Source organism: Paraphaeosphaeria sporulosa (genome assembly GCF_001642045.1).
Source record: "Paraphaeosphaeria sporulosa strain AP3s5-JAC2a unplaced genomic scaffold CC84scaffold_9, whole genome shotgun sequence".
In the NCBI taxonomy this organism is placed as follows: domain Eukaryota; kingdom Fungi; phylum Ascomycota; class Dothideomycetes; order Pleosporales; family Didymosphaeriaceae; genus Paraphaeosphaeria; species Paraphaeosphaeria sporulosa.
In genome coordinates, this window is record NW_017253368.1 from 972,231 (window position 1) to 989,298 (window position 17,068).

The window sequence follows — 17,068 nt, forward strand, 5'->3', positions numbered from 1 at the left end:
TCGAAACTCCGAACCGAGGAGCCGACACGAAGAAATTATGCAACGGCCCCAACCGCTGTCACTGTTAGAAGCACACCCAAGGCCTATGAGTGGATATCTTCGCTGTTCTCCCGTCGAAGTGGAAGCTTGGAGCTGGTGTATACCCGGCGCTAGTCCATCGTGTCCAGCTTCGGCATAACATCAGCTTGCAGATAGCCGGACTATATCGGTCCGGGTCTTACGCGCCTGGCGTCCCCGAATGTGACAATCCTTCTGAATTTTATGTCCAGTGCTCTGTATTTCCCTTCGTCTAAAGGCTACAATTTTGTGTGCGCAACAAGTTCGCAATGCTTAAAGCAGGTTCAAGACTCGCCGGAAAGGTCGCAATTGTCACGGGTGAGTTCTATTCTCTACAACATCTATATGTTCCTCAATCATTGACTGCTGTTGATCTCCAACAGGCGGTGGGTCAGGTTATGGAGCTGGCATAGCAACGCGTTTCGCGCAAGAAGGCGCGAAAGTTGTCATCGCAGATATCGACGAGGAGGGGAGCCAGCGCATTGCCTCTGTTCGACCCGACTCTCTCTCATTCCATAAGACGAACGTCACCTCTCAATCTGATTGGGAGTCGCTGTTCAAGACTGCCGAATCGCGCTACGGCCCAGTCTCACTTCTAGTGAACAACGCCGGTACCTCGTACAAGAACAAGCCCACAAATGAAGTCACCCTAAATGACTTCAACAAGTGCTTTGACGTCAACGTCAAAGGCGTCTTCTTTGGAAGCCAAACATTCCTCCAGCGCGCACTGACAAATGGAACCGGTGGCGTAATGCTGAATATTGCCAGTGTCGGCGCGACGAGGCCGAGACCAGGGCTGGTATGGTATAATGCCAGTAAAGGTGCAATATGGAACGTAACGAAAGGTCTTGCTGCCGAGTACGGGCCTCATGGAATCAGAGTAAATTCTCTATGCCCGCTACTGGGAGGAACTGGGCTGTAAGTGGAGGACTGGAGATGAATATTGCTATGCCCATGCGCTGAAATACGCCAGATTTGAAGCCTTCTCAGGCATGCCCGACACGCCTGAGAACAGAGGCAAATTCATCAACAATGTCCCTCTTGGTCGACTGTGCGAAGCAACAGATGTCGCGAACGCCGCGCTTTTTCTTGCTAGCGATGAAGCGCAGTTCATCACCGGTATAAATCTTGAGGTAGATGGAGGCCGAGCAGTGTAGCCGTAGAATTATATTATCATACCACACCAATCGGTACGGTGTTCTTGCCCGCCACCACCTCCTCTTCGATCGCGGCTTCCATATGTTCTTCCTCTTCCTTCGCTTTATCTTTCCGCCCCACCACCTTCCAGAACTTCGCTTCCAGGTCGATTCCCTTGGCCTGCCATGCGATGCCCTCCGCACTTTTGTCAAACGTCTTGCCTTCCGCTTTCGCTCTCTTTCTGATTCCTCTAGTCCGCAGCCTCCAGATGAGGTGGCTCAACACCATACTCATCTCAATCGCACAGCAAAGAGCGTACATCGTGCCGAAGAGCACATCGAATTCCGACTGCGCGACCAAACTCATGAGACTAAAGAATGCGCCACACCAGTCGACGGTCAGGAAGATAAAGTCAATCCCTATCACACGGCCGCGACGTTTCAGAAGCTCGAATGGGATCGCGCAGTACGCTCCGATCAACAAGATGAATGATATCACACCTATAAGCAAGACGGGCCAATCAACGCCACGTTCATACGGCGGTCGGATAGCGTATACGAGGCCCAGTTCTACTCCAGCAAAGATCACGAAGAGACCGAGGAGGAGCAATGTCGCCGTCCATGTTCTCCATTTCCTAGACTCGTCAACGACTAAGGCCCGGCCGGGGGTGTTCGATGCTAAGACGACGTACCGGCCATAAACAAGACATTGTGCCCAGCTTACACCGCAGAGGCAGCAAAAGCACTGCGGTTGCACCATCAGAGGTATGTTGAAGTTTTGTGCAATAGCATATGCGCCGAAAGGTACCCCAGAAACAGTCCATAGAAGCATCATAGAAGCTGGTAACCCCTCTGTGCTTTTCGTCCGGTAGTTGCGGACGATCTGTGGTACCAGCTGCACACACCAGCATACGGTTCCGATGGTACCCAAGATGTTGGCAGCGACCGGGATAGACTCTTGAGGCGCCATGGCGAAGAGTGGTCGAGGGTCGCCAAGGGTGAATGAAAGTTGTGAAAGGTCACTGACGACCGACGCAACTTCGCAGTGAAAGTGTCTCGATCTTTGCTCGACGCAGAGGCTGATGCTGCATGACGAATTGAGAATCAGGCGTAGATTTACCTATTGCGGTCACAGGTCTGCACGTTATGCATTTGGGCCGCGGAAGCTACTCTTAGCGTCATACCACGGCCAATGATGTGCTCTCGTTGGATTAGTCATCCACCACATCTTCATTCGTTCCGCGGCACAAGCGAGCCTCCGCTACCTCCCACCCGCGGTACGGGGACGGTCCGATGAGCGATTGCTCGGACGGAATGTTTTGACGAACAGAACATCTCACATCGCGGTCGCAAGAGGACGAAATCTCATTTGCTTGTACCCACATGTCAGGCATATACAGTTGTTGGGGCAGATTCCTGAGGTCGGGTCGCCTACGACCTTGGTGCGGTGCAAATGTAGCGTCATGTTCAGTGATGCGCACGTCACAAGGGATTGTGTAATTCGCTTCACAAGAAGAACTAGCCGGCAAAATCATTTGTTTATACACCAGACACTGATAGAAAGTAGTCCTTTTCGTAGCATCCTCAGGACTATGCAATATTTCATCACCACAACGGTGGAATCAGGGCCTTCTCGCTTTCACGCAGACCCAGTCTTCCTCTCAAGAGCAGACCCTGTACTGTGATGAACAATGAAGATACCGACATCATGCCAGCCGCTATCGGTGGGGTTATGGAGATCCCAAGAGGTGAACCTAAACCCATGGCAAGTGCGACCGCTATCGCGTTATAAGCAATAACCCAGCGTATATTAGTCGATACCTGCTTCATCGTTTTCCGCGAGATTTCTAGCAGCGTCAAGATGGAATCGAGCTGTGGTTGAAGAAGTAGTACACTTCCTCCAGATGTCAAGCACTTGCGACCATTCGAGATCATAACTCCAACATCCGCGGTTGCGAGGCTTGGGCCATCATTCATTCCGTCGCCAATCTGCGATTAGTCAGTACCACGAAGACCGGTCTTCCTTGCAACCGACTTACCATCAGGACTTTGCCACCTTTTTCTTGGATGGACTTGATGTGCTTGACCTTCACATCTGGGGTGGCCGCAGAGCCCCTAACGGGTATTTCTAACTCGTTCGAGATGCGGCATGCTTCCACGGGCTGGTCACCCGTAAGCATTGAAATCGTAAGGCCTTGTGCCTTCAAGGCATCGATCGTGGCCTTCGCGTCGGGCCGTAACGCATCCTGTAAGACAATACTGGCAGCTATGTCCCCATCGATTCCGACAAATACGGTTGAGCCTTCACTGTCGACCTTGACAGGGAGCACTTCAACGCCCTTCACGTTGTTGTCCTTCATCCATGCGAGGTTGCCCACGCTAACAGCTCGCCACAGTCCATCGCCAGGATTGACCTCGCACTTCACGCCCCGTCCAGCGGTCTCCAGGGGCTTGCGTGCGCCGCCAACGTCCTGGTACTTACTCCACATATCCTCAGATATGGGTAGGAGTCGTCTGAAGATCGCTAGTGCAAGTGGATGTGCAGACATGCCGTGCTCCTCGGCTGCACAGACCAGGGTCGCCAGCAATTGTTCCTTTCCCTTCCAGCGTCCATTAATGGACATGTCAGTGACAGAGTGCGTACCTTTTGTCAGAGTACCAGTCTTGTCCATTACGACGTGGGTAATTGTTTGAAGGCGTTCCATGGTATCCCCACCCTCGAGCATGAGCATGCCTCGTCGCCACGATACATCTGTGTAAGTATATGTCACTAGAAGTTCTCATAATGCTGGATCTTTAGGCCACTCACCTATACCAGCCATCACTGCACAAGGGGTTGCTAGACCCAACGCGCAGGGACAGGCAGCAGCGAGGATAGTCATCAACTTCCGACCGGCTGCGTCTAATGCGTCGACGTAACTATCTTCAGCGCGAAAAGTTGCCACAAAGGTGTAGATCGCTGTAGGGATTGCTATAGCGAAGATGCCACTGACGAAGTACTGCGTGATGACATCGATTCGATGCTGTACAGAAACCTTCGCTGACAATGAGTTTTCGACGCTACGAACAAGTTGCGTAAGGAATGAGCCCTTGAGATCCTGATTTACGCGTGCTCGGAGTTGTGCGGGGCCGTTTCGTGAGCCTGCAAGGAGCAGATCGCCCTCTTCTTTAGGTTTTGGTAGTGGCTCGCCGGTGATCACTGCTTCATTGACATGCGATTTACCGGAGACCACATAACAGTCGCACGGCACGATATTGAACGCATCGATGACTATCTCGTCGCCTGATCGAACCATGGATGCAGGGACGCGCTTCTAGATGCAGAGTTAGCGAACATCCTTCAGGGACGTGCTAGGTGAGACTCACGTCAAGCTTTGCCATTTTCACATTAGATGTCTGATCCAAAAGCGAGTAAAGTCCGGCGAAGGTGTCCGTGGCTCTCCGCCTCGAAAGTAAGTCCATATATCTTCCAACAGTTACGATCAGTAATACCCCGATGATGGTGTCGAAGTATAGCGCATCTGTCCTAGCGTTCATGCTGAGCATGTTCAGAAACGTTAGGCTCAGACCCACTGCCGTGGATGCAGCAATGAGTGTGTGCATATTGACACGGAGATGTATTCCTGCAGTTGCTGCGTTCCGGAAAATCCAGCGACCATATTTGGTAGCAGCTACAAGCGTTAGAGAAAAGAGGACAATGGGTCGTATGAGCCTTATTGGGGCGGTGTTCAGCGCCATATGCCACCCGGAGCATTCCAGCAGTGTGCCGAGAGTGAAGATGGCGCCCGAGTACAAAGACAGCCCTTTTAGGGATTCACGCAGAGTCGTAAGTTCCTCGGTGTGTCGAAGAGTATTAATTTTCTGCTCGGCAGCTCTTTCCCCGGCAACTGCGTCATAGCCCACGGCTTCAATTGCTTCAATTATTTCCTTCTGTCGTACTGCCGGCTCATGCAATACTCTCGCTTCTTGAAATGGCAGGGAGACCAATGCTTCGTTAATACCGTGCACCTCCTTCAATGCCGATTCGACTGTTGATGTACACGCGGCGCATGTCATTCCAATAATAGACACAATGGTCACGCCAGAAGGATCTAATTTCTCGATGGAATCGCCCTGAACCATTTCTTCTTCGTCTTCATAGCTGTGCTCCACTGATTCGTTGTACTGGAGATGTAAATTGATATCGAGAGCATCGCAGCTTCGGATAATGAAAGCTATGAATGAGGCTGCAATGTAGCAGCAGGCCATGCTGATATTCGATGGATGTTCTCAAGATTCTGGTTGTGAAACGTAGGACCTTGAAGAGTTTTGAGACCTTGGTGTATCAATAACGTATGCGCAAAGGCGCTGCACCGTTGACCTGGCGGCTCAGCACGTGCAGGGGCGCCTCCACCTACAGAGCGCACTGCACGTTTCCTCTATCACCCTTCTCCCAACAAACGCGGGAGGTCCGCTTACACCCCGCTCTCCATCAGAAACGCGCCAGGGCGAGAACGCTACGATCGGCGGCAGTCGCATCTTGCTAGGTGTCAAGCAGTGTGCGGTCCGTGACTCCAGGGTCCTTCGAGGCGCGAAAACAGCACGGACAGCCGGACCGCCCTTCAGTTTTCCAGAAACGGCAACGCGCATCTAACCGGACACCGTGCTTCGATCTGTAATGATGGCGATATATATCGACGATTGCAGAATTCCCTTGACCAGAGTTATCAGTCGTGCAAGTGTGTGGTTTTTCCAACCTGGAATCGACTGACTGTCCGTTTGAGACTTTGCCGACTACATTATTATTTCTTTGACCTTGAATGACCCCGCAAGCTTATTGAGGATTTGCCATAATCAAAATGGCTACCCAGGTTATGCAAGCACCAGGGCATGTCCACCAGGGCAAACAATTCGACCAATTTCGCTTTGAAAAGGAACCGTCGCATCAGAAGGGATGGAGGGAGTTTGACCTGAAGAGTGAGTATTAGTCACGTTAGCCTGTATCTGATTTAAAGGCTTATGGGTTTTGTAGGTGTGATGATCCCTCCTTCCGCAGGACTTGGAACAACGAAGCGATACTACCAACGACGAACACTCGTCCAATATGCCGGCCTTTATCTTGTCGGCCTCTGGGCTTTCCAGAATCTTCAGTCAACTGCGTTACGAGCCATGGCGTTAGGACTTCTCTTCCCAGGTGCCGGTCTTGTCTCCGTGGCCACCATTCCGTCCTTGTTCGCTTTCGTCCTCACCATCGTCGGCATTCCAATCACCCTCTTCGTCTGGTTCGCTATGGGAGGCGTACTTTTCCCACTGTTGCTCTGGTTTGGATCGGCGGGACTTGCTGGCCTTCTCGCGAAGGACAAGCTATTCGATCAGGCGGGACCTGCCTGGGGAGCGATCTGCATTGTGGGTGTCTCGTGGATGATTTACAAATCATCCATAATCGGCGCCCGCGGTCGCCTTACCCAGCAAGCACGCAACAAGTGGCTCCCAGCGAAGGTCAAGTCTATGCAAGAGGCCGCTCTTCCAGCCCCCGCCCCCGGCTCCCGCGAGCTGGACGAGAAGACTTTGAGATTTGTCCAGCATATGGTTGAGCGAGGCCTTACGAAGCATGACGATCTCAGCTATCACGACGTGATCGACCAATTTCAAACAGGCGCCGTTCGCTATCAGCTTTACGGCGTGGTCGACTCTCTTGCTCTCTATTTGACGCATTACGCACCTGGCTTCCATGGATATGCTGCCGAAGCATGTCGAAACTGTATCGAGAAATCCTTGACAAAGAGGATTATGAGCTACTGGAAGTGGGAGCGGTTGACTGGCAAGTTCACCACCGACTACGATCCCACAAATTACGACAACATCATGGTGACTGGTTACCTCGGTGTGGCCATTGGTCTTTATGAGTCTGCAACCGGCGATCGCCGTTACGAAAAACCCGGTGCGCTCAATTTCCAGATCGCCGATGGCATCAACTTCCCAAAGTCCTTCGGAGATCTTGCAGACGATATGTACCAGAACATGGCTACGAATGATTACTGTCTCTACCCGTGCGAGCCCAACTGGACGTATTCTCTCTGCAACCTCATCGGCATGGCTGGCTTGATTATCTCCTCGCGTATGCTTGGCAATGACTACGCGGAGAAGATCAAGCCGCGATTCGAGCGTGCCCTTGAAGATGAGATGACAGAGCCAGATGGTCGTATCTTGCCGATCCGATCCGAGCTTACTGGCCTTACCATCCCCGGCCTGTCCGGTACCCTGTCCGACTGTATCAATGCTATGAATTTGACCGCCTACCTTCCTCACATTGGTAGCCGTGTCTGGGCCATCATTCGAAATGAGCATGTCACGTACGATACCGGTAAGATGGACGTGAAAGACCTTCGCGGCGCTGATAAGATGGATCCTGGTAACTACAAGGGTGGCATCGGTGCACTTCGCGCTTTCGTCGCTGGCTGCGCCGCCGAGTTTGGTGATGAGAAGGTTCGTGTCGATGCACTTCAACAGCTTGACGACGAATACTTCCCCGTGACCGCCACATCGTCCGGTGCCTTATATAATAAGGGCCTTTCAGCTACATCTCAGGTTGTGGCTCTCATGGCTCGTTTGATGCGCTACCAAGACCTCGCCAATGCTACCCTCTATGGCCCCGAGCCCGTCGCCATGACTGGACCCCTTCTTGCGGACTGCAAATTCCCTGAGGTTCTTGTCGCAAAAGCTTACAGTCATGACGGCAAATCGCTTGAGCTCGTGCTCTACAATGGCAAGTCTGCGGGTAAGCAGAAGCTTGGCTTCGAGCGTCTGACTCCTGGTGGTATGTACAAGATCATGAAGGAGACTGTTGAGACCATCACTGCCGATGCACAGGGCAAGGCATCAATCGAGGTTGATCTTAACGGCAGGACAGCGCTTACAGTGTCACCGGCTTAGGTTGATCAACTATCTACGGGAGTGAAGTGTGACCACTCCATCAGAATGTCAAACTTCTAATTGGAATCTGATCTGTAGCGTTTTTCAGTTATCAGCTCGATACATTCTTTGTCAACATCAAATCGATCCGGAATCATCATGCTCTTATATTGTGTACACATCAAATACCTACGAGGCAACCGCTGAAGAGGTCGTGACCTCGCGATCGTGTGTGTTCGGCTATGTGCCCTTCATAGCCGAGGTGACCACAGTCGGGCCGGTTAGTGGCTGACCAACCGATGGAGGATGAGCTAATCTGGGCATACGTGAAACACCTCGTCATCAGCTACATACAGGTACAACACGTTGGACACAGGGGGAATATTCTTAGTGACTAGTGAGATTCGTTAAGCATCGTCAAGGGCCAGCGCCTTGTGCTATGAGTATTTCCATTGTTCATCCAAACCATTGTTTTATGTGGATGTCTCATACCATGGCCTCTTCATGCTGACAGAAGGGCTTGTCAGTCGTCTCGCATTCGTGTTTCCTCCTTGTGGCATCGCCATGAAACTCATATCGCCTGATGTCGAGTTCGGAAGATGAGAGAAACTCTCTCTGCGACCGGGGGAAATGCCGTAAGACTGGCTTGACGAAGGGGAAAAGCTTGTCGTGGAGTTGGCGGTCTGGTTCTGCGGTAATTCTGGAGCCGGCATCGAGTTACTGTGCGGAGGTATTGGCGAGGTAATGTTGGTACACATCGGATCTGACATATGCGCTTGAAGCGGGATAGAGTTGTAGATAGGCATTGAAGCTGAGGTAGGGAGGAAAGTGTTGGCAGAATCGAACATGGCCTGGTTGTCGAAGATGTCTTCGGCCCCAGGAAAGATGTTCATTGGCCGGGTGTAGCTGAAAGGTAATAGATTGATGAACTCATCGAAGAAGGGTGACGGTAGTTGCGACAGTGTCGCAAGCTGAGAGGTGGAATTGGGTTCTGACTTCCGTCGCGGAGTTGTAGACATGCGGGAGTAATCGAGGCATTCAAGAAGGTCGTTTGCATCGGCAGATGAGAGATGGACTTCCTGTATGGCGGGGTCTACGAGCTGACTATACTTGGCTGCAGCCTTCAGTACAAGAGTAACGATGGGGCTGGTTGCAACTTACCATTGCTGTCTCGAAAGTCTTGAAGTCGAGAGCGCATCATTCCGCAGGATTTCCAATAGCATGATAATTCCAGTAAGTTTTGAAGGCTCGACTCGAAAGAGACCGTCGCATCATTCACGATGAGCGGATCCGATGACTGTAGGAACATACTATGTATTGTCCCTGCAACCTTTTCGATGGTAAGCGGAGGTCTTGAGACTACAGCGCCGAATAAGACTTACCATTGTGCAATAGCCGTAGAATGGATCATGGCTTGTTGACAAGGTCTCGCAGCAGAGCGACTTCACCTCGTCCATCAGCTTCGACAGTGATGTTGCAGCTGCCCGACAGGAGTGAAATATCTGGGCGAGGAACGACTGGGGGGAACGTTGGCCGAGCCGCACAAGGCGCTGGCGTAATAAAAATGGGTGATATAAGAGGCATTGACACAGGTAAAACAAGGCGTGGGACAGTACTAACGGTGCCGCTCGATGTTGATCAATGGTACCGTCAGAAGATGTAAAGTGGTTTGTGATCTTCTCCACGAGCGATTCGCTCAGTCCGAGTTCCGATTCGATCTGGAGGAGTGACGAGTGAATAGAAGAGTACTTGGATCGTGGGTTCCAGGGGAAAGTTTTGCCGCTGGATGTCTGTTCCTCTTGCTCACCCAGCGCGTACTGTGCACATCTGCCAAGCAAGCTCGCCATGACAGCCGCAACAGCAAACGGACTGAGAGTGGAGATGACCGAGAAGGCGTTTTCATCAATCAGATGCTCCAGTGTTGGAGTCTGCTGATAGTTTCCATTCCGAAACTCGTTCTCGTCGATTGGCAGCTGAAGTCTGCATTGATCGTCCAAAATTACGGCTGGTCTTTCCCTACCGCATGATATCAACTTGTCGCAAAGGTAGAAGGACCAGAACACACGTCTCCGTTCCTCTTGCTGTATAGGATTGAGATCCTTCTCTGGCTCAATCTGCAGTCTAAAATCTTGAGCTAAGCGAATAGCCAGACCTACCTTTATCCACGAGCCTTGAGTCCGGCCATCTGTATAATCGATGATAGCTAGAAGCAGTATAGTTTGCACAATGCTCAACTCGGGTTCACTCTGGATTCCGTTCCATGGCATGACAATAGATTTCCATGACTGGGAAGCATAGGCGGACACTGCAGCGCTCTTGTCCTCGAAGTATGGATCGTCCGAGTAGCGCACAGTGCTTGCGAGAAGGGCGAATAGTAGGTGGGTCGGGACTTCATCTAATTCAATTCTTTGTCGAAGACTGCTCTCGTGGAAGAGGGAGTACGGCTGGTTGTGGCAGAATTTGAAATAGAGATCGGCGGTTGAGCGGAGGATATCCTTCGATGGCAGAGCAGTAAAGTCCTGAGTACCGTCAAGGACAACACCACTTGGCTCCTCGCTCTGGCTACTCAAAGACTCGTTTGTGTTGCCGTTTTTGGGCAGATTTCTGGAGATGTTCTGGACGGTGGTCGCGATACTATTCCGGTTAGCCCCAATTGTTTGCAGTGAAAGGATGACGCCAGCGGGGGTCGCACTTTCGAAGTGTCTGCGCCACGTCCGCCATCTGATTCTCTAAGCAATTCAGCCTGTCCGACAAGTCCATCGTAGTGACATCCCCGCGCTTCTTGTCGCTGCTAGAACTGCTCGAGTTTTGGTAAGGTTCCTCGTCGCTATATGTGCATGATTGGCCAAGTCGCACGCAGAAAGCCTGGCCTCCATCAGCTGGAGTAGTTCGGGTACACATCCGTATACTTACACACTCAGGGCGTTCGCCCGTACATCGCGCCTTCTTTCGCCTGCATGCGTTTTGGAATCAGTCGCAAATTAGCGATACCCTCGGCTACTACATACCTGCAGTTCTGGCACGCCTGCCGAATGCGCTTGATCGGTCGATAAAGGTCCTCCGGTGCCGACATCGTGGAGCATGACGACGAGGAACTTCGAAGCTGCTACTCCGTGACAGAGCGACCTGGAGAAGGACGTTGATCGGTGTGTGAGAGTTTCTTGCAGCATGTTCTGCATGGTGTCGGGGCACTTAGCGGCGGGGAGAAGCATGGCACGTGATGGGCTAGAAAGCCTAAGATCGACCCATCCCATGGAACCGGCTCGTTCATCACCCCTCACTCCGACACTCTTGACAGGCTTGTCGGCATCATCGTCGCCAGCCACACTGTTCAGCCCTTTCGATGCGGCTAGACCACATAGTGCCCTGTAAGCGTAGCCGACGAACAACGATCAAGTCTCGACTCTAAATGGTCAATCTTAAACTTTGGAGGACAAGGGCGGCTAAGATGTTGTCTTTCTCCATCCAACGTAGCCTCAGATGGGTTTGTAGAGACTCTACGGTCTTACTGAGGATTATATTATGCTATTCTAAAATGATATGGCTTGCCTGCTCTCTCTCTCCGTCCTGCTGCTAGACGCCAGCCAAGCGACGCGCTCTTCAATCCTCCGTTGCATACTGACTCGCAAACATCGTATGTTGCTGTGTCATCTCTTCGTCAACCGTCGGTCTTGCGCGATGAATTGCATGTTCCACCTCATCAACGGTAAAGGGGCGATATGAGACTTCCTCCGCGTGCTCAACCAAGTGCGCATACGGACCCTCCAGTGCGCCGTCGGCATCTTCATCACATGGTACGAGAATGGTGCCTTCAACCCAATCCAGCCGTTGGAAATGTGCCGACAGCACTATTTTGCGGAGTGAACTCCGCAGAAGCCCCTCCACCAGACAATCGATATCGTAACCTGACAAGCCGCATTCGTGGCATAATGCGCCCAGCTTAGAAAATTCGTCATCACTCAGCGTGTGACGCAGTCTGTCAAGTGCCCCTTTCAGGATGGCCTGGCAACCTGTTGCATTTGGGAGCGCAACATGCAGCTTCAGCGACAACCGTCTGCCAAATCCATCCATGTCAATATCGTGGGGCTTGTTCGTAACACCCACAATGATCACTTCGTCTTTTGAGTACATGAGGTCGCTCCATTGGTTCTTGAGTTCGTTCTGTAGTAGGCGGTAGTTGTGCGACTGGGTGGTATCCCTCGTAGGGTTACAGAGCAGGCCGTCGCATTCGTCAAGAAGGAGAACCGATGGGGTGTTAGCCCTAACTTCTTTGAAGAGGGCCTTCACAAACTTCTCTGACTCGCCCACGAATTTGGACATGATTGCGCTCGCGCGGACGTCGTAAACGGTAAGGTTGTACTTCTTCGCAAAGCTCTTGACTAGAAGTGTCTTGCCAGTTCCCTGTGGTCCAAAGAGCAGGATTCCCGTGGCTGAGCGATGGCGGAGGTTTCTAGTCAGGTGAGGAAAGTGAAGGAAGAAGCACTGTTCATATGTCAGTAGGTAGTCACAGGCACCATCAGCGCGCTGCACCTCCAGAACGTAAGGAATCAGTCGGCTGTTCTCAGCGCTAATATCCAGGCTCTGGAAAATGAAATAACGTACCGCGAACTCGTCGAGGGCAGCCTTGACTGAATCTAAACCAGCAACGTCCGCCATCTCCAGGATGGACTCGTCGTCGTCCTCGAAAACCACTTTCAAGTTGCGGATTTGTTCTCGTAGTTGGGTTTCTTGCCATTCGGTCTCTGACTGCTCCGGTTTCCGCGGAGCTGTCGTCCACCTGGTCCAATCCAGCTTTGCTCGCTTCGGACTAGCAGGTCGAGTCGGTGCGTGGCTTGATTGATTCAGCTGGCTCTGAACAGAGACGGATGTTTTCTGGGAAGTGGCAGCAGTCTGAATCTCAACACCGCTGGGTGGTGCTGAGTTCAAGGTGTGAGGCAGCTCTGTCGACGGCACGGACAGAACTTCTTCCTTATCATCATGGTGGCTGGCCTCTCTTTTTCCAGCGATTTGTTTTGGAGCCCCAGCCGTGGCAGATTGATACATCCCAGCACCAATCGCACTGCCATAGTTCAAAAGACATGCTCCTAGTACGTAAATGAATTCATCCGCTCCGTAGACGAAAGAAAGCATTTTCTTTACAGCTGCTGCGTGTTCGGCATAGATACTGGTCTTGCTATTGCCGCTTCACACTGCTGTTACCGAGCGGCGCGCATTAGTGCTACTCAATTATCGCTGCATTCATTCGTTTCTGGCGGTTCAGGCAGGAATGATAGATAAACTGCGTGGTAAGCTCTTGGTCCAGTAAAGCCAGTGCTGCTACGGCTGTGCCGTACTTGCCTAACTAACGATCGAGAAAAACGACAACGACGAAGAAAGTACACGGAGAACGTGCGAACAACGAGTTCGCAACATTCCCCAAGTTTCTTCGTAATGCCAAGCACTTGCTCGTGACATCCGTGGCGGACCGCTCTCCCATGCCAAAGAAGCCTCCGGCTCGGGCGGTCGCTTTCACAGTGGGGCGGAGAACTCATAGCCGACTTCTTTCCATGCCACGCAACGGCAACATGGCAGACCGCGACGGGCAGCCTCGTCGCAAACGCGCCCGACTGGCATGCACGGCATGCAATGCCCGTCGCGTCAAATGCAATGTTGTCGAAAGCCGACCTTGCCGCAATTGCGTCGCTGCCAATGCACCCTGCGAGACTCGAGAGTCAAGGCGCGGAAAACACCCTCGCAAACCACGAGTGACGGAGGAAACACCCGAATTCAGATCGCGCTTAGATTCAATCGTGAGTTTGGAGGATGGCCCTGTGTAAGACTGCTCCTGTCCTGATCGCGCTGCGATTGGCTGGATGATGATCTCACTGATACAAGCAGATCGTCGCTGCATGTAACAACACTGCGCAACCACGAGGAATTGGCAGCATCTCAAGCCTTAGCCTCACTATCAGGATCTCACCAAGAAATAGGACAGCAGCCTATACCACAACGATTGCCCGGCACCGTGGCTGGACAAACTGATGCCGTGTCTGAAGTCCGGCAAGAACCTTCAGAAGCCGTACTCAAGCCAGACAGACACGAAGATGATGTTTTCCTGGGAGAGTCTACGTCTCTGAGATATGTTACCGATGAATCTGCGCCTACAATTAGAGCATACAAGCGTCCACGCCTGCGACATTCTGTTCCTAGCGGCGCTCGTGCAGACTCGCTCATTCCGCAGTGGGAGTCTGAGCGGAGACGCACCAGGATGAAGAACCTCCACGAAGATGGAGCGTTCACGTTCCCACCAGCTCCAATACGGGAGAAGCTGCTAGGAGCCTATTTCCGATGGTTTCACCCCCACTTCCCTGTTGTAGATGAACCGGAAATATGGTCTGTCCACAAAAGTGGCAGCATGTCACCGCTACTACTCCAAGCAATGCTCTTCATTGGCGTAATACACTGCGAGGAGTCGACACTTGAAGAGCTCGGATGGGGCAACCGGCACCGAGCCAAATACCAGCTTTACTCCAGAGCCAAGGATATCTACGACGCGGAGTACGAAACGAAGAAGCTCATTGTTATCCAAGCTCTGTTCCTGATGAGCTTCTGGAGAGCTGGTGCATTGCTGGAGAAAGACGTTCGGCATTGGATCGGTGCTGTGATCAGTCTAGCTCAGACGAAGGCGTTTCATCGCTCGGGTTCAGAAAATGAAAATCACTCGACGAGGCTTCGGAGGCGTATTTGGTGGGCAATTTACGTCCGCGAGCGGCAATGTAGCTCTGCACTTGGACTCCCGAATCGAATACGAGACGACGATTGCGATGTTGAGATGCTGTCTGAAGCAGACTTCGAGCTCGCTTTCGATCCGTCTACAACATCTACCAGCGTTACCAGATACAAGGCTTACACAATTGGCATGACGCAGCTCGCCATCCTGCTTGGAAAAGTGGTAGATGCAGGGTACTTACCCAATCGAACACTGTCCACAGACGACAGGAGTAGGATCCGAGGGGATTTGGAACAATGGAAGCAACAACTAGGCTCATCAATAAAACTATCCAGTGACGCAGACTCCAGTTTCCAGGCTAGCATGCTTCATCTAGCATACAACAACCTGCACATCCTCCTCCACCGGTCCGCATTCATTGCAGAAGAATCGGACGCGGAAGCTGCAAATTTCGCCTTGCATGCAGCGGCTCGCAATTCACGAATAGTAGAAGACATGCTCTCCGAAGGAACCATGGGACATGCTCAGATTCACGTCATTACGAACTTGTTCAATACACTTTGCATTCATGTTGCGCATCTGCGCAGGTCCAATGGCATCACGCAGACCATTGCGGAACACCGAGCGAAGCTCTGTCTGCTTGGTCTGCAAGAGCTACAGCGAACATGGGAGGTCACCAATTGGGTGCGTCACTAAGTAAATTCACGAATATGGATGTAGCTGACTTAGACCAGGTGCTGCAACTGTTCTTTCAATATCTCGATCGAACTACAGCGGCGCGACTTGCAATGGAGGCAGACGATGTGGGGATAATGAGTGCTGCATCGAACACTCAACATCTTAATGTTGATGTTGTGAGCGCTGCGCCTTCTCGCGGAGAATCTCACGCCTTGGAACTCAGCGGAGCCGCTCCAGCGAATTCACTGGCGCCGGGTGGAGATCTTGACAATGCTGTCACGCCGTGGTCCTGGACTACAGATGAGGCAAATCAGTACCTGTTCTCACAAATTGAGAGTGACTTCGCGTTTGGAGAAGGCGGTATGCTAGATTGGAGCCCGGAAGCGGTGTCTCACTTTGCGGGATTCGATCAGTTCGCTTAACCCTTTTGATATTGTTTCCACAGATGTTTTGAAACTACGAGATAATGTGCCCTTTCATGCTCTGTTTACCAAAGCTGTCCCAGATTTCCGTGTTCCACTGGTTGTTATCCTTCTGCAGCAGTATCCGGTACTGCTCATTCACGTACAAGGGATTCATGGCCCTGTAAGATATTGATGCGGGCAATGCAACGTCTTCCTCGTTTCTCGCAGTATCACGCCATAAATCAAGCATATTGATCAAGTTTAAGGGTCCATGGACCACTGCGTCGCGGTGCCCTTCAACTTCCCTACACCATTCAGGTAGATAGTGAATTTTGTGCGCATTGAACGTCAATGCCGAGAAGCGGAACAGTGAAGTATAAGTCTGTTTGACATCCCGCGTGATGTCGCCCTCTGGTAGAGGCTTGGTCTCTGGTAGTGGCGGCGGCGCTTTCGGAGCGGTGATCTCTTTCTGGAAAACCCAATTCCTCTTGTCAATGAGTGCAACGCCTTTGTCGTTCTCGAATGTTTTCTCAACTCCGACGACCAACATCTCGCCGCCAGATTTGAGCTTCTTGGGTTCAGCTGACAGCATCCTCGTTGTTTCCTGGACTTCTTGCCCGACGCGAAGTAGCAATGATTCATCCTGAGTCCATTGTAATTCCCCACCTGCCCACATACGACGCGTAAATGGACAGAGTGGGTTTACAGTCCTGTCGGTACCATCTACACCCAACTCTGCTTCCAAGATGGATGGCGTGAAATAAACCAGATGATACCCGGCAGGAATAGGAGTTCCGTTCGCTGGTGCTTGCGTCGAGGTGGGCGAGCGGCCAAGAGTGATGTTTAGAAGGTGCAATTGATTGGCATCCAGCAACTGCTTGCGGACTGATATTGGTTTGTCGCCGAATCGCGCGAATATCTCGGAGCAAGCTTCTAAGGCGGATGCATTGTTTAAGCGTCGCACAGTGGTGGAAAAACACCGTGCAAACTGAGCCATGCTAGGTGTGAAAATACTGGTCTTGTTCTGTCCCGAACTGATAGGCCACAAGCCAAATGTCTGACAGCGAATCGAGGCAAAGATGTTGCCGACGAGATTCACGTGCTGAATGTCGGGAGGGTGGAGCAACCGACATAGCCGAAGTAGCAGCTCTTCCCGACGCTAACTTGCCCCGCATCATCGTTTCATCCCGTAC

At 51.8% G+C, this 17,068-nt stretch overlaps 8 protein-coding genes across 8 annotated transcripts; 3 read left to right on the forward strand and 5 right to left on the reverse strand.

Annotated features, from left to right (window-relative positions):
• Positions 1–326: 326 nt before the first annotated feature.
• On the forward strand, positions 327–1,214 carry CC84DRAFT_1252840 (oxidoreductase; the record flags this gene model as incomplete). Its single annotated transcript, XM_018184369.1, has 3 exons — positions 327–375; positions 441–975; positions 1,031–1,214. 3 exons carry the CDS (start codon positions 327–329, stop codon positions 1,212–1,214), a joined length of 768 nt encoding a protein of 255 aa, XP_018032590.1.
• On the reverse strand, positions 1,174–2,293 carry CC84DRAFT_1198444 (PQ loop repeat protein). Its single transcript, XM_018181564.1, has 2 exons — positions 1,886–2,293; positions 1,174–1,828 (listed from the first exon to the last, which is right to left on the reverse strand). Exons 1-2 carry the CDS (start codon positions 2,161–2,163, stop codon positions 1,231–1,233), a joined length of 876 nt encoding a protein of 291 aa, XP_018032591.1. The 5' UTR covers positions 2,164–2,293; the 3' UTR covers positions 1,174–1,230.
• Positions 2,294–2,843: 550 nt separating this feature from the next.
• On the reverse strand, positions 2,844–5,441 carry CC84DRAFT_1126405 (heavy metal translocatin; the record flags this gene model as incomplete). The annotated part of the gene is made up of 4 exons (XM_018175742.1): positions 2,844–3,182; positions 3,233–3,945; positions 4,003–4,507; positions 4,560–5,441. Coding segments are annotated over 4 exons (2,439 nt in total), but the record flags the coding sequence as incomplete, so codon positions are not given.
• A 590-nt stretch (positions 5,442–6,031) lies between these two features.
• Positions 6,032–8,105, forward strand: CC84DRAFT_1252845 (uncharacterized protein; the record flags this gene model as incomplete). The annotated part of the gene is made up of 2 exons (XM_018184370.1): positions 6,032–6,149; positions 6,205–8,105. 2 exons carry the CDS (start codon positions 6,032–6,034, stop codon positions 8,103–8,105), a joined length of 2,019 nt encoding a protein of 672 aa, XP_018032593.1.
• A 1,289-nt stretch (positions 8,106–9,394) lies between these two features.
• On the reverse strand, positions 9,395–11,157 carry CC84DRAFT_1252850 (uncharacterized protein; the record flags this gene model as incomplete). The annotated part of the gene is made up of 4 exons (XM_018184371.1): positions 9,395–10,688; positions 10,777–10,949; positions 10,998–11,037; positions 11,093–11,157. 4 exons carry the CDS (start codon positions 11,155–11,157, stop codon positions 9,395–9,397), a joined length of 1,572 nt encoding a protein of 523 aa, XP_018032594.1.
• A 451-nt stretch (positions 11,158–11,608) lies between these two features.
• On the reverse strand, positions 11,609–13,516 carry CC84DRAFT_1262213 (P-loop containing nucleoside triphosphate hydrolase protein). Its single transcript, XM_018185134.1, has 2 exons — positions 12,687–13,516; positions 11,609–12,566 (listed from the first exon to the last, which is right to left on the reverse strand). Exons 1-2 carry the CDS (start codon positions 13,212–13,214, stop codon positions 11,685–11,687), a joined length of 1,410 nt encoding a protein of 469 aa, XP_018032595.1. The 5' UTR covers positions 13,215–13,516; the 3' UTR covers positions 11,609–11,684.
• A 115-nt stretch (positions 13,517–13,631) lies between these two features.
• Positions 13,632–15,916, forward strand: CC84DRAFT_1126408 (uncharacterized protein). Its single transcript, XM_018175743.1, has 3 exons — positions 13,632–13,896; positions 13,962–15,477; positions 15,528–15,916. The coding sequence occupies exons 1-3, from the start codon at positions 13,649–13,651 to the stop codon at positions 15,891–15,893; spliced, it is 2,130 nt and encodes a 709-aa protein (XP_018032596.1). The 5' UTR covers positions 13,632–13,648; the 3' UTR covers positions 15,894–15,916.
• CC84DRAFT_1167337 (uncharacterized protein) lies at positions 15,897–16,982 on the reverse strand. The gene has a single exon (XM_018179158.1). The coding sequence runs from the start codon at positions 16,870–16,872 to the stop codon at positions 15,928–15,930; it is 945 nt and encodes a 314-aa protein (XP_018032597.1). The 5' UTR covers positions 16,873–16,982; the 3' UTR covers positions 15,897–15,927.
• Between the last annotated feature and the right edge of the window lie 86 nt (positions 16,983–17,068).